This window comes from Nesoenas mayeri (assembly GCF_963082525.1).
Source record: "Nesoenas mayeri genome assembly, chromosome: 1".
Taxonomy (NCBI): domain Eukaryota; kingdom Metazoa; phylum Chordata; class Aves; order Columbiformes; family Columbidae; genus Nesoenas; species Nesoenas mayeri.
The window spans coordinates 95889169-95901624 of NC_137541.1; the positions used below are offsets into that span (position 1 = coordinate 95889169).

The 12456-nt window shown below is 37.8% G+C and overlaps 1 protein-coding gene across 1 annotated transcript in view; it reads right to left on the bottom strand.

The window, feature by feature from the left end:
- Window positions 1-242: 242 nt before the first annotated feature.
- OCA2 (OCA2 melanosomal transmembrane protein) overlaps window positions 243-12456 on the bottom strand; it is a gene marked incomplete at both ends in the record, with an annotated part of 177946 nt that continues 165732 nt past the window's right edge. Inside the window, one exon of the mRNA XM_080345885.1 lies at window positions 243-330. Coding sequence (XP_080202011.1) covers window positions 243-330 — 88 coding nt within the window. The remainder of the gene's footprint in view (window positions 331-12456) is intronic.

Sequence of the window (12456 nt, forward strand, 5' to 3'; positions counted from 1 at the left end):
CAATAGTTGTATTCATAATTAAATATATGGATTCTCTTAATTTTGATATTCTAGTTTTGCAAATTGTTCACAAGACAGAATGTTAAGAATGACCAAACCTGATGCTGATGCTGACAATCATTTTGATTGATACCACATGTTGGGGCTTTAGACATTTTGTTCCTGTTATATGTGTTCTTAGTGTTCTGATATATAAACTAAATGAAAGAGAAAGCTTCTTTGAGTCTTGAAAGTATAAATTACTATGAGTTCCAACCAACTACGACATGAGCAACAAGAAGATAGCACATCCCGATGGTACAGGAGACAATCATCATGGGGAAACCTAACCTGAAACAACAATAAAATAAAGGAAATATCAATAAAGATACAATACTTTGTTCTCCAAGCAACCTATGAAAAGGAAATTTAAGTTATGCTACACAATCCAAGCCTCAAACATGATTATAGCTGTGCCAAAAACATGGATGTACTGAGAGTATGACAATGCCTAGGAGTCTAATATTCAAGCTCACATTTCTACTTCCAGCCTATTTAAGAGATAAGTGGTCAGAATTAGCACAATTTCATTGGCTGCAGGGCACCTCTTCCAGTTTACTCTCAGCATCTGTCATGTCTTGTTGGGTTTTTTTGTGTTTCCCCATAGACAATATGCAATTATACAGGTAAAATAACAATTCTTACAAATTACACAGCATTAGAATATATCATCCAGCATGTATAACTTCATATTAGGTGTGTAACCCTTGTATGGCACTTGTAACTTAATCTAAGGCTGAAACTCAATAAATTGTTTCCCTGAAAATCTGTAGTGATTTACACCTGGTGTTCCTTGTCTGCACCTCTCACCAGGTTTAACAGACTTGAATATTAATGGACTGTTGGAAATAAACCACAGACAGCTGTAAAAGTGCTCAAACTTTGCTGTTCTGTCAAAACAGTTGTTTGCCTTTCACCACAGATTAAGCTTTTCAGATAACATCCAGATTTTATAGCTTTCCTTAGACTGACAAACACAGGCAGCAAAGACAGACAACTGGAAAGGATGCTGTGAAGTTGGCCAAGTCTTACTCTGCTAGATTTGTAGGTCTTGCATATGTGTGAGAAGAAGGGAGTTTTCTGAAACTTAAAAGCATTATTGTATGATACTAAGGGACTGTGTACAACTGCTGTGATCACACTCCTTTGTTTTATGTTACTAAAATCACAGGGAGAACTGAGATGAGAAATGATCATGCTACAAATGACCCTCCTTTCATACTTGCTTTTGTCAAGTTTAGCCAGGAGTTTCCACAAACCTCATTAAAGCATGCAAATGTTCTCTGGAGTACAGAACTTCATTTATTCTCTTCCTTGAAGTAAGACCTGTTTATTACATGTGGGCATATTAGTTGTGCCTTTTTGTCTTGCTTGTTAGGAGCCCTCAGGAAGGTTCCTTGAGCCTCTTCCCTTCTGCCACTGCTGATCAGAGCACGAAGGAAGAGGTGCCCATTTAGTAGGTGACAGGAGGATAACACCTTCTGAGCTAGGGTGGATTAATAGCTCCTTTCTTTAGGAAGTTACAGCTAGAAGGGACCTCTTGGGACATGTAAGTCTGGCCTTCACTTTCTTGAGATATGAAACCAGTTGTATGAAATGAAAAACTTCTTGATGGCTCAATGCAATCTGTTCTTTATACCTGCAGCTGCAACATTACTCTAAAGCTTGAGATCCTCATACATCATGTTTCTTTCATTGCTGTTTTACTGAAAAGCTGACTGAAGAAGGCATAGACGAGACCAGTAGATTAGAGGTGCTTTCACCTTTAACAGCCATTTGTTCAAGTTGCTGACAAGGGAATTTTACCAGGAACAAGGGTCACTGCAAACACAAAATAATAAGCCCTGACCTATAAAGTTTGCAGGATAATTAGGAAACATATAAAACCTAAACACTCTGAAAAGTATGTTGAAATTATTTAGTGAAGAACAAACTTGTCTATAATGCCTGCTTCATGGCCTCTCTTGACCCATTACCAATGTGAGCCTGTCCCACATACCGGTAGAAAGAGGCAATCCACAAACGAAAGAAAACCTTTGCAAGGCTGGAAATGTGCAAAGAGCAGGACTGTCAAGGCTGACAGATCATCTCATTTCTATCTCCTTGACATCCCCCTGAAGAAGATGGTGTGTCCCTGTGTCCACGACCAAATATTGTCTGCAAGATGTACCCCAGCAGGACAGTTCCTATGCTTAGCTCCAGAGGAGTTGTCTTCCATCTCTCTGGGAGTTAGAACCTGGTGCGCTGGTCTCTTCTGTTGTTGTGGTAACAGGCATTAGTATAGTTATTTTATTTTTCAAAGGAATTTGTGTTAGGTTGGTGTTTGGAATTGAGAAAAGAGAAAGGGAGGAGAGACGGAAGGGCTGGACAAATGCAAGTGTTGAAAGGTATGAAAAATTGTCAGAAAGGGCCATAAGATTGTCATAGATTTCAAATATTTCCTGAAAAGTCTGAAATGCATTTGGAAGATTTATTTTTCGGTTCATATGAATATGCACAAATATACTGCAGGTAAGTGTTATTTCTTTTCCAGACTGATGGGTCAGATCCTTGTTTTTGAATGACTCAGTACCTGAAAGAGCTAAATCATGATCTTTTTCAACCTAAAGGATTCTTTGATTATTCAGTCACTAAACTATGAACATGCTGATAATATTGTAAAAGAACATCTCTTGGAATTATTTTAGTAATAAAATTATTTAATAAATTTGATGGCTAGCCAACTGCTTCTCAGACCCTTTCCTTCCTTCTCTCAGCAAATCTGATCTCTGATCTCTCCTAATTTCACTAAGATAAAAGTGTCCACATAGGACAAAAAAGCAAAACCAGCAGTGGCTGTAGAAATAAAATAGCATGGCTAAAAAATCTCATCTCATTAATGATCCCTGCAGCAGTATCCACATGACAGGCGGGTGAACCAGAGATGGCTGCAACTCTCATAAGAAAACTGGCTGTAGTTTGACAGAAAACAGAATTTTATTGCCCTCACAGCAAACAATGAGCTGGTACTGAGAGGAGTGGGGACAGAACAGGTCTTCATCTGTACTGATGCAACCTAACAAATCATCTCCCTGAAGAACACATGGCAGCTCAGCAGTGAATGGCAATATAATGCCTTTGTAAAGACTGGCAAGGGGAGGGAAGGATCCAAAGAGATTCAAAGACTACTTGACCACTGGAGAGGGAACAGAAAAGCTAGCTCCAGCTCGTAGAAGGTCCCTGCAAGAAAATGGCTGAATTATGCAGGGCCACATATAAAGATGCAGGAATTTTGATCATACCTCCACTATCACTGTGCCAGTCCAATGTGCAGCGGGAGCTGGATACAGCAAGTCCAGGGAGGAACCTCATTTCACTTAGTGTGGGTGCTTGTATTGGGCACAACTGTGACACCATTGCTCTCATTGCATGGACAATTACCCCTCATCTTGAGGTCTGAATTTCAGGCTCGCTGGCCTGAGCACTAATGTAATTGGATCAAATTCAATGTGCAATTTGTGTACCAGAGAGAGGAGAGATAAAGCTCAGTCAGTAAGTATTAGTTACCGTAGAGTTAATCAATTACTTGAGTTGATTCAATGCCCTATTATGTTACTACACTACCCATTGCTCTCCCCCAAAGGAAGATACAGCTGTGATACAGCCCAGGCCACATACAACATAATGCTTAAGTACATGTGTTTTCTTTAGTTATACTAAGAATGCATTTTAAATAATGCAAAAATTACTTTCAGCAACTCCCATTTTCCGTATATTCCCTGGAATTAAAAAGCACCATGTCATTCTGTTGCTCTTGCCCAGGAAAAAGACTCAGCAGAGTTTAGAAGTCACAGAAAAGTTTCTTGAGTTAAAACTTCAGATTCATAAAAAACACTCATTAGCATCTTTGGCATTAAAATATATTTTTACATGATCTTGTAACAGCATCTGACATGACAATTTTATGCACAAACTAAGGGAACAAGGCAGATGGGTCCTGCACAGGGCAGCCTTTTCTTCCCTCTCCTCAGCAGACAGGGAGTTACATACCTACTACACAGTACAAAAAGTTCATCCCAACTCTCCAGAGCCAGCTCAGGGAGTTTTCACTGCGGCAGAGAAATGGCATCAGACGCAAGGAAAGGATGGATGACAGGATCTGGCATTCATCCTACTCTTCCCTCCTCCTCTTTGTACTAGAAGCTTATACATAAAGCTGCAATCTAAATGAAATCTCTCAGCTTAAATATACACAACAACCAGATGTTAGTTCAGTGAAAGATAATGAGAGCATTTCAAGTGAGAGCCCCAGGGATTTGTCTTGGACAAAATTTTACTTATTAATAACTTCAGCAATCCAGTAGTGAAAACCTTGCAAATCACCCCAGCACAGGAGAGATGCCAGACTCCACGGAGAACAGAATTCAGCATGTTCTTGACAAATTAAAATGAGAATTTGAAATGAACAAGATGAAACTGTGAAGGTAAGTGTGAAGTATATATTAGAAGTCAAACATGGGCACAAAACCAGAAAGGAAAGCAAAGCTTTTCAGTGGTAATGACCTAGTTATTTCTGATCCTGCCTCTCTGTAAGATTTATGGCCCTGTATTTGCTTAGAAGAAAAGGAAACTGATGCATGATTCTTCTGGGAATAAATCCCATTTCTAACGAGTATCTACGGATGTGAATACTACAGTTTTCTTAGGTTATAAATTCATTCAATATTATTTGCTAAACAAGTATAACAAAGCCTTTGTAGTGTAAATTGTGTTTTCCTGGATAAACTGATTTCCTACAGTACCTTGCAGGTCTATTTTGTGATGCTTCAAGAGCCAGCAAGACCTGGGATGCACAAGACCCAGGTCCAGTTCCCTGTTCTGCCTGATTTGGGACATGACATATGAAACATTCTCATTCAAAAAAAAACACTCCTACAGATACTGCCTTTCCTTGACAGCCCATAACTTACACAGTCAGGGCATCCTCAAGCAGATCTGTGGAAGAACCATGCCTCCAAGGAAATAGTGAACCTTCAGTGGTTCCTCAGTGGAAAAGTAACAGCAGAAATCTCCCAAGACCAAACCACTGATGGTGAAAGAAGCCTGGTGGTTGTCGGGAGTAAGAGTTAAAAAAAGAGTTAAAGCTAACTTCTACTGTCATTTGTATTTGCAATTTAATGTACAATTTAAACTCAACTTATTGACTTTTCGTCAGACTTAAAATTTTGCATTTAGTGCTTCATATTGGTAGAAGGTAGAAGGTATAACCTTATCTTTGCAGAGAAGGCCCTGGGGGTCCCAATGGACACCAAGCTGAACGTGGCCCACATATGTGTTCTTGCAGCAACAAAGGTGAATGGTGTCTTGGATTGCATTAGGTAAAGTATTGCCAGCAGGTTGAGAGAGGTGATCCTTACCCTTTACTCAGCACTGATGAGGCCAAACCAGGAGTGCTGGCTCCAGTGTTGGCCTCCCCAGTACAAGAGAAACATGAACATAGTGGAGGGAGTCCAAAAAAGGGCCACAAAGGTGATGAAGGGAATGTAGTATCTCTCCTATGAGGAAAGGTTGAGAGAGTTGGGACTGTTCAGCCTGCGAAAGGCTCAGGAGGAACTTACCAATGTGTATAAATGCCTGAAGGGGGGCTGTATAGAAGACAGAGGCAGGACCTTTTTAGTGACAGGACCAGAAGCAAAGGGACCAAACTGAAACACAGAAGGTTCCTTCTGAATATCAGGAAATGCTTTTTTATTGTGATGTTGACTGAGAATTGGCACAGGGGAGATTGTGGAGTCTCCATCCTTGGAGATGCTCTGTGAGCAAGTTCTTTTTCTGTAACTCAGCTAGGATTACATAGCAAAGTGAAATCCTTTTTTGGGGAAAAAGGAGAGGGGAGAAAATTACCTTTATAAATGCAACACTTGCTTCTGAATATTGTATTTTGTGAAGTTCTCCATGTTTTTCCAGATTTATCCAAAACAATCTATAAATTATTTGTACTAACATTCTTATATAACTCATTTTCTTTGTGATTATTTGCCATCAAATTCTCCTATGGAGAGATTTTTCTCAAAAGTTTATTTTGACTTTTTCATCACAAACAAACAAACAAACACAAACAGAAAAAAAAAACAAAACAAACACCTCAGAATTCCTTGGAAACAAACAAACAAAAAGGTCTATTGATTAATTCCCTGCCTTTAAGGAAATATTTTAAATTTGTTGTCTGCCTTACTCTCAAAACCACTAGGAATTTTCCTCTTGGTCAGTTTCTCTGTTGTTATTATACCTGGGGTCACCTTCCTGCCATCCTATTTCTTCTCTCCCTTTCTTTCAATGCAGATTACTTTATGAATCTCCTGTTATTTTGATTGTGTCAACTTTTCTATCATTCCAATTCTTTGACATACTGATCCAGTTTATCTGAAAGGGAAGTATGCACTTTACTAAGAAATTTAAGAAAACCGATTAAAAATGTTTATCACATGCCCATGACACCTGTTGTAGCTCAGAAAACAGGTGGCTAAAACTGCAAGTGAGCATTAATACAACATTAAATTGCTGTGGATTTCATATAGTCTGGAACTACACAAAAATTACAGTGTGGTTACCTACTAGTTTCCATACACAGGAGTTACTGTGTCATTTAAACCACAGAACAGAACAAAACCTATAATCCTATTTTCTTCTGATTGCTAAAATTATAATAATTTCTCCTTATATTCTATCTATTTTGAGTGTATGCCAAGATTTCCTGTACAGTCACTACCAGGAGTAAGCCTGAGATAGGTAAAATCAGATCATGAGTGAGAAAAAGTAAAGGTATTAGGTTTTGCCTTCCACAATCTAGAATATCTTCCTAAAGGTGTTTTCCTGTAACCTTAACACTTTTACATGTGGAACAAGCAACAGGCCTTTCCTTGGTCTTCCAAAATTTCAGCCTTTCATTGTAAGAGGACAGCTAGTCTGTCAGCTCCACCTGGAAAGATTCAAATGACTAGGTTTCTGTCTGAGCTGAAATACAGAACTGTCAGAACAAGTGACTTTGATAACTATCTAAACCTATACATATATGGTAAGCTAGCAACCTGGATGAAACACCACAAAAAAAGAAAAAAGAAATTGAATACACATCAATTCTAGCAAAAAAATACTCTGATTATTTAAAAATCATCAAGACACTAGTTATTAGATGACAGTAGCATCTGATCTTTCACTTAAAAGTAAGCATACAACTCTAATAGGAAATGTTGAAATCCTGTAGATAGCCAGGGAAGAACAGAAGCTCAAGTACAGAAACAAAACTGAAAAGAGAGACAGAACTAACAGTGACATTTTACTGGGAAGGAGCAACATAAGACTGATATATTTGTGGAAGTTATTTTTCTACGATTGTTGTGATGCTAATATCCCTTTAAATGAATAAGTCTGTATTAATAATTTGGCAAGCTGTTCAGAAGCTTGTATCTAGGTGACAAGGGAGGGAAAAATAGTAGCTTTCTACGTTTGGCCTTAAGGGCCCCATGACCAACATAAATGGCCCACATTTAAATGAGAAAGAGAATTATTTAAGTCAAGTTCATTGGTGTGACAGGGTGTAAAGGAAACTAGATTGAAACCTTTGCACATGTTAAGATGCATTTTACTAAATTTATATAGCTCACTCAAATCCAGATTACCTCAGTCTATAGATCAGGCTTTGGTGGGTTGTTGCTATTGAGAGACATGCACAAGCCAATGGCCTGAAAAATATCTTAAACTTAAATCACTTATTTAAGCATCAGAATAATTCCACTCTAACACAGAAAACACATTTAAGTGTTTTGCTGGATCAGGAGTCAAACAAACAAACCAAGCAAACACCCCATATCTCATCTGTAGTCTCTTTTGGAAGATCTCCAAAGGCAGGAAAGCCAATATTATGATAAGACAGTATGATTCCCCTGTGTAGCTGTCTTTGCTTCACTCATAGAAGTTTGGTCTTTTCTCCATCTATTTGCCCTATGATGTGAAACACTTGTCACGGTCTTCAACAGATTAGCTGCAGTTTAAAGCAAAAATTTGATTACTCTTGACATAAATGATACAATTACCCAAAGCAGCTCACAAGATTGCCTCAAGACAGCATCCATTTCTACCTGACTACCAATATGGAGAGTGAACCAACCATATTTGAACATGATGGGCACATCCTTTCCCCAGGAAGGTTTGCACCAGCCTTCAAGCAAGGTGAAAGCCAGGAAAACAGAGCGCAGAGGAAGTTCTTGCATTGAGGATGGCCAACTGAGCTTGCTCTCAAGACTTTCCTTTTCCTAAGATGTGTATAACCGGTATAACCTGTATAACAAGAGAGTTGGTACAAGGTGGCCGTGACAACCTAATGCACCCAATTTACTCAGCTGAAACCAACAGTCACAAACTAGTCTATGGATGAGAGATAATTTTTTCACACTTATGCTTGAAGTGGGATGATCTTTCCTCAGCACCTAGGAGGAAGCAATCTTGTACATGTGGGTACAACATTCCAGCTTCCAGAGGGGCTAAACAAACTCAAACTTTAGAGAAAGGAGCCTTTGCAAAGTCTAGATTAGACTGTCAGTCCTCGTTACCATGGGGACCTCTTGCATTCAGACCTTCTGTATCATTACAGCTTTAAAATACAATTACAGCAATTCAGTTTGAGTGTTGCTAAATCTCTAAAATTATTAACTACTTACAGAAAATATCTTAGGTTACATTAGTTGCTTTCCAAACTGCAGTCTGCTAACTGGATGGACTGCCATAATTTGGAAACACCTTTCCACTTTGTTTTTCAGAATTTCCTTTCAAAGATAATAAATATTTTATTCACTTCTGGTTTGCCTTGTTTGGTTGGTTTTGTTGTTGTTGTTTTGTGGGATTTTATTTGTTTGTTTTTCTAAGCCTCTATGGAAAACAGAAGAAACATATAGCAGAGTAAAACTAGAACTGTGTGGTATTAATGCTTTAGTCATTATATTTTCTATCATGCATATGGTCTCTTTAGAGATAAAAAGGTCCTTCAAGACAGCTTTGTATTTAAGCCATTTCCCCTAAGTTTTGGTACTGCTAAAGTCTACATAGCTCTTTAATCATAAATTGCTTTAATACCTAATTTTCTCAGTAATTCAATCTCTATAGCCCATTGAAAAGAGTATATTGTCTCTCTTTTCCATTAGCAGATACTCCCAAGAAACATACACTATATAATGTTAAAGCTCCAAAATGAGTTGCCAAAACTATAGGACTTTATCACCAAAGCAATAACTCCATTCTTTGCCAGGGAGCATTGTTGTGACTCTTTGAAAAGTAGTGACCTTATATACTCTATGTTGGCAAAAAGGAATATGTCACAGACTGAAATTTAGCTTTGTTTTAGTCAGATGGCTTTTCTTCATGCTGCAATGTGACATACTTGATTTTGTTTATAACATTTGTGCTCCAAAGAGACCAAAGCACTACAAACATGGTGTTTGTTGTTACTGCCAATGTGCAGCAAATTGTTTACCATTACAGTTACCAGAGATGAGATAAATTCTGCAAACTTAAATTTGCACACCAAAAAAAATTCTACCAGTAGACTTAGTTTCAATAACTTCAATTCACATGAGTTTCTGGTCCATTAATGACTTTTTTTTTTTTTTTTTTTTTTTTTTTGCCAAGACTATTTGAGTCCCCAAATATTCCTTAACAATCTGTTACCTGGTGCTTTAATATGAAAGTCCTAGAGGCAGAGTAGATTTTCCCTTTATTGTTATGGGAACACATATAGACAGACTACTTTCCTTTCTGTCCTACTAAAGAAGTAGGATATGCCATGATAAAGTGTGGCATAAAAATTCAAAATGATCTGCTAGCAATTTTTTCAGTTTATCACAACTCCGTCTCACCTTTGGATCTATTCTCATATATTAGCAATGTATTTGCTCTCTACCTCCCCCAGGCAGACCCTAAAACAAGTTTTGGCCTGATTTCTTGTTTCTGTTTTTTTTGTGGAACCTTCACACTTTCCTAAAGTCTAGGAAATGTACACAGATTAAATTGATTCCACTCCTTGGGAAAGCCATACTTATTCCTCTCCCTACACATCTGTGTAATGAGGTGTAGTTCTGAATCTGAGTTTAAGATTAAAATTATCACGGATGGCTAGAAGAGAAAATCACTGAAGTATTTCTTCTCTGACAAGACTTCAAGAGCCTCATGTACTGGTTGTGAGTAGAAACTTCAGTATTCCTGGTAGTGAATTGTTCTCTTGAATTGTTTGAATGGTTCTGATACCCATATTCTACTAATGAGATAGATCTATACAAAACTAGTGAGACTTATTGTGAAAAAATGAGTGTATTGGGACTGCTGAAACAGGTTTTGCAATGTTTACAGTTAGTGTTTCTGTATTTTATGAAACATTTAACATACTGTGAACTGACTTTTTATGATTATAGGCATTTTGTTTTACAAAAACAAATCTGAGACTTATCCACATTTTTGTTTAGATATCTTTTTATAGCTAAAACCTCTCTGTTGTAGAAATGTCTCAAAATAATATTTTTGAAATGAAATGTATCTACAAAAAAAAATATTAGCCTACATTATTTTTCTACGTAGTCTAAAGAAACCAAAGATAATGGATAGGGCAGAAATTAACTGTGATTTCTTTCAGTTGCAAAATGTTTCAAATTAAATTACCCTTACTGACTCTATATTATCTTGCTTTTTCTCAGTGAAGATTCAGGAATGGAAGTTGCCTGAATGTTATTTCCATTAATTTCCTTAATCCCAACCCCCACAAATGGCATCTCAGGGCACTTTTTTTAGGGGTTGTGTTTGGTTTTGTTTTGGTGTTTCATTTTTTGGTTTGCTTGTTTAATTTCCTTTCCCCGCCCCAACCCCTTCCCCTATATGTTTAATTTGATTAAAGCATTTTTTATTTTTTTTTTTTTAAGAAGAAGATATTTTACGTTAGAGATTAATCAGTGAATTCTTTAATAATTACAGCAGAGCACTGTCAACTATTTTAGAAGCCCTAGACTTTACTAAATAAACAGATTTACATAAGAAATAATGTTCCATCCCATTCTTCTCTTTCTCACCACTTTGAGACTCCTATTCATGTGTCATGTGATAATAGAAAACTCATGTACCGTAGTTTACCAGGACAAAGAAGCAATGTAATTGCATTTTGAATTAAAAAGTGGAAGAATGTTTCCTGTGCATTAATGATTATTTTTCATTATGAACTCATCAGACACCTTCTGATAAAGGGTTACTGATTTTGTAAGGCCAGTTTCCACCAATAGCTCTGTGCTTCAGGCCACCCAGGCTAAGACAAGGACAGAGAGTGGAGATTTTCATTCCAGCAGGGTGCACTTGGAAGCTTCTTTCCAGCCCATCATGAGATGCCACCCAAAGGCAAAGAAGTGGGCAGCTGGAACCTCCCAAGCCCCCCCTGCCACTATGGTGCATTGCAGTCTACAGGTCTTCCTACCTCAGAAAAGCCCCAGATCTGAGCTCTAATGCATTCACTATGAGGAAAGATTTTATTAATCACAAGTCTTATTTTAAGTGCACTAGAAAATTAAAGTTAAATCAACTGAATTTTATTCTAAGTGCATCAACTCACATTAAAGCTCCCACATACAAAACATTAGGCAAATAAATATTAGACAAACATATTCCTTCAGATATATCAACTTTTCTTAGATGATGAAAAGAGGAGACCTAACAGATGGACAAGATAGAAAAAGCATAGTATAGGGACACACATAAATATCACTAGCAGTATGTTTTAACATGGTGTAGCTGCTTGACCAGTTCACAGGTGTTGCAAGTCAATCAGAAGCACCTATTGGAGTTCACTGTCTAATTGTTATAGATGGCAGATAACCCTCAAGGTGCTTCAAGAAGAGAGGTCAGAGCTTGAGAAACTCCAGTTCTCAGCTCCTAAAAATGCACTAAATTTGCAGAAGTTTCTTTGAGAAAGACTGCATTAGTCCCAGTGTTGTCATCTAACCCACACTTCTAACCCACACTATCATGAGTGTTACTCAGGCTTTCATCAGGATTAAGGATTACAGAATGACAGAAATTATTAGACCTTTAAAAAAAATCTAAAGACATTTTATTATCTTCATACTTTCAACAAGTGGGTGAAAACTAAACTAGTTGATTCTCTAACTTCTGCCTTCCTACTTGTATCTCCATCTCTGCAGTGGAAGAGCTGGGTTGCTGCCAACAATGCAAGTGTGCACCCATGTCCCTGGGCATTGTTTCATGGACCTACACTTAGCTCAGGACATGGCGCAGGAGTGTCAAGGAAGTTCCTCAGCGAGTGAGTTATGCAGGAAACCAGATGGTCTAGACTAACCATTTACAGTAATGCTACACGCAACTCCTTTACTGTTTTAGTTTTTTCACTTCCTT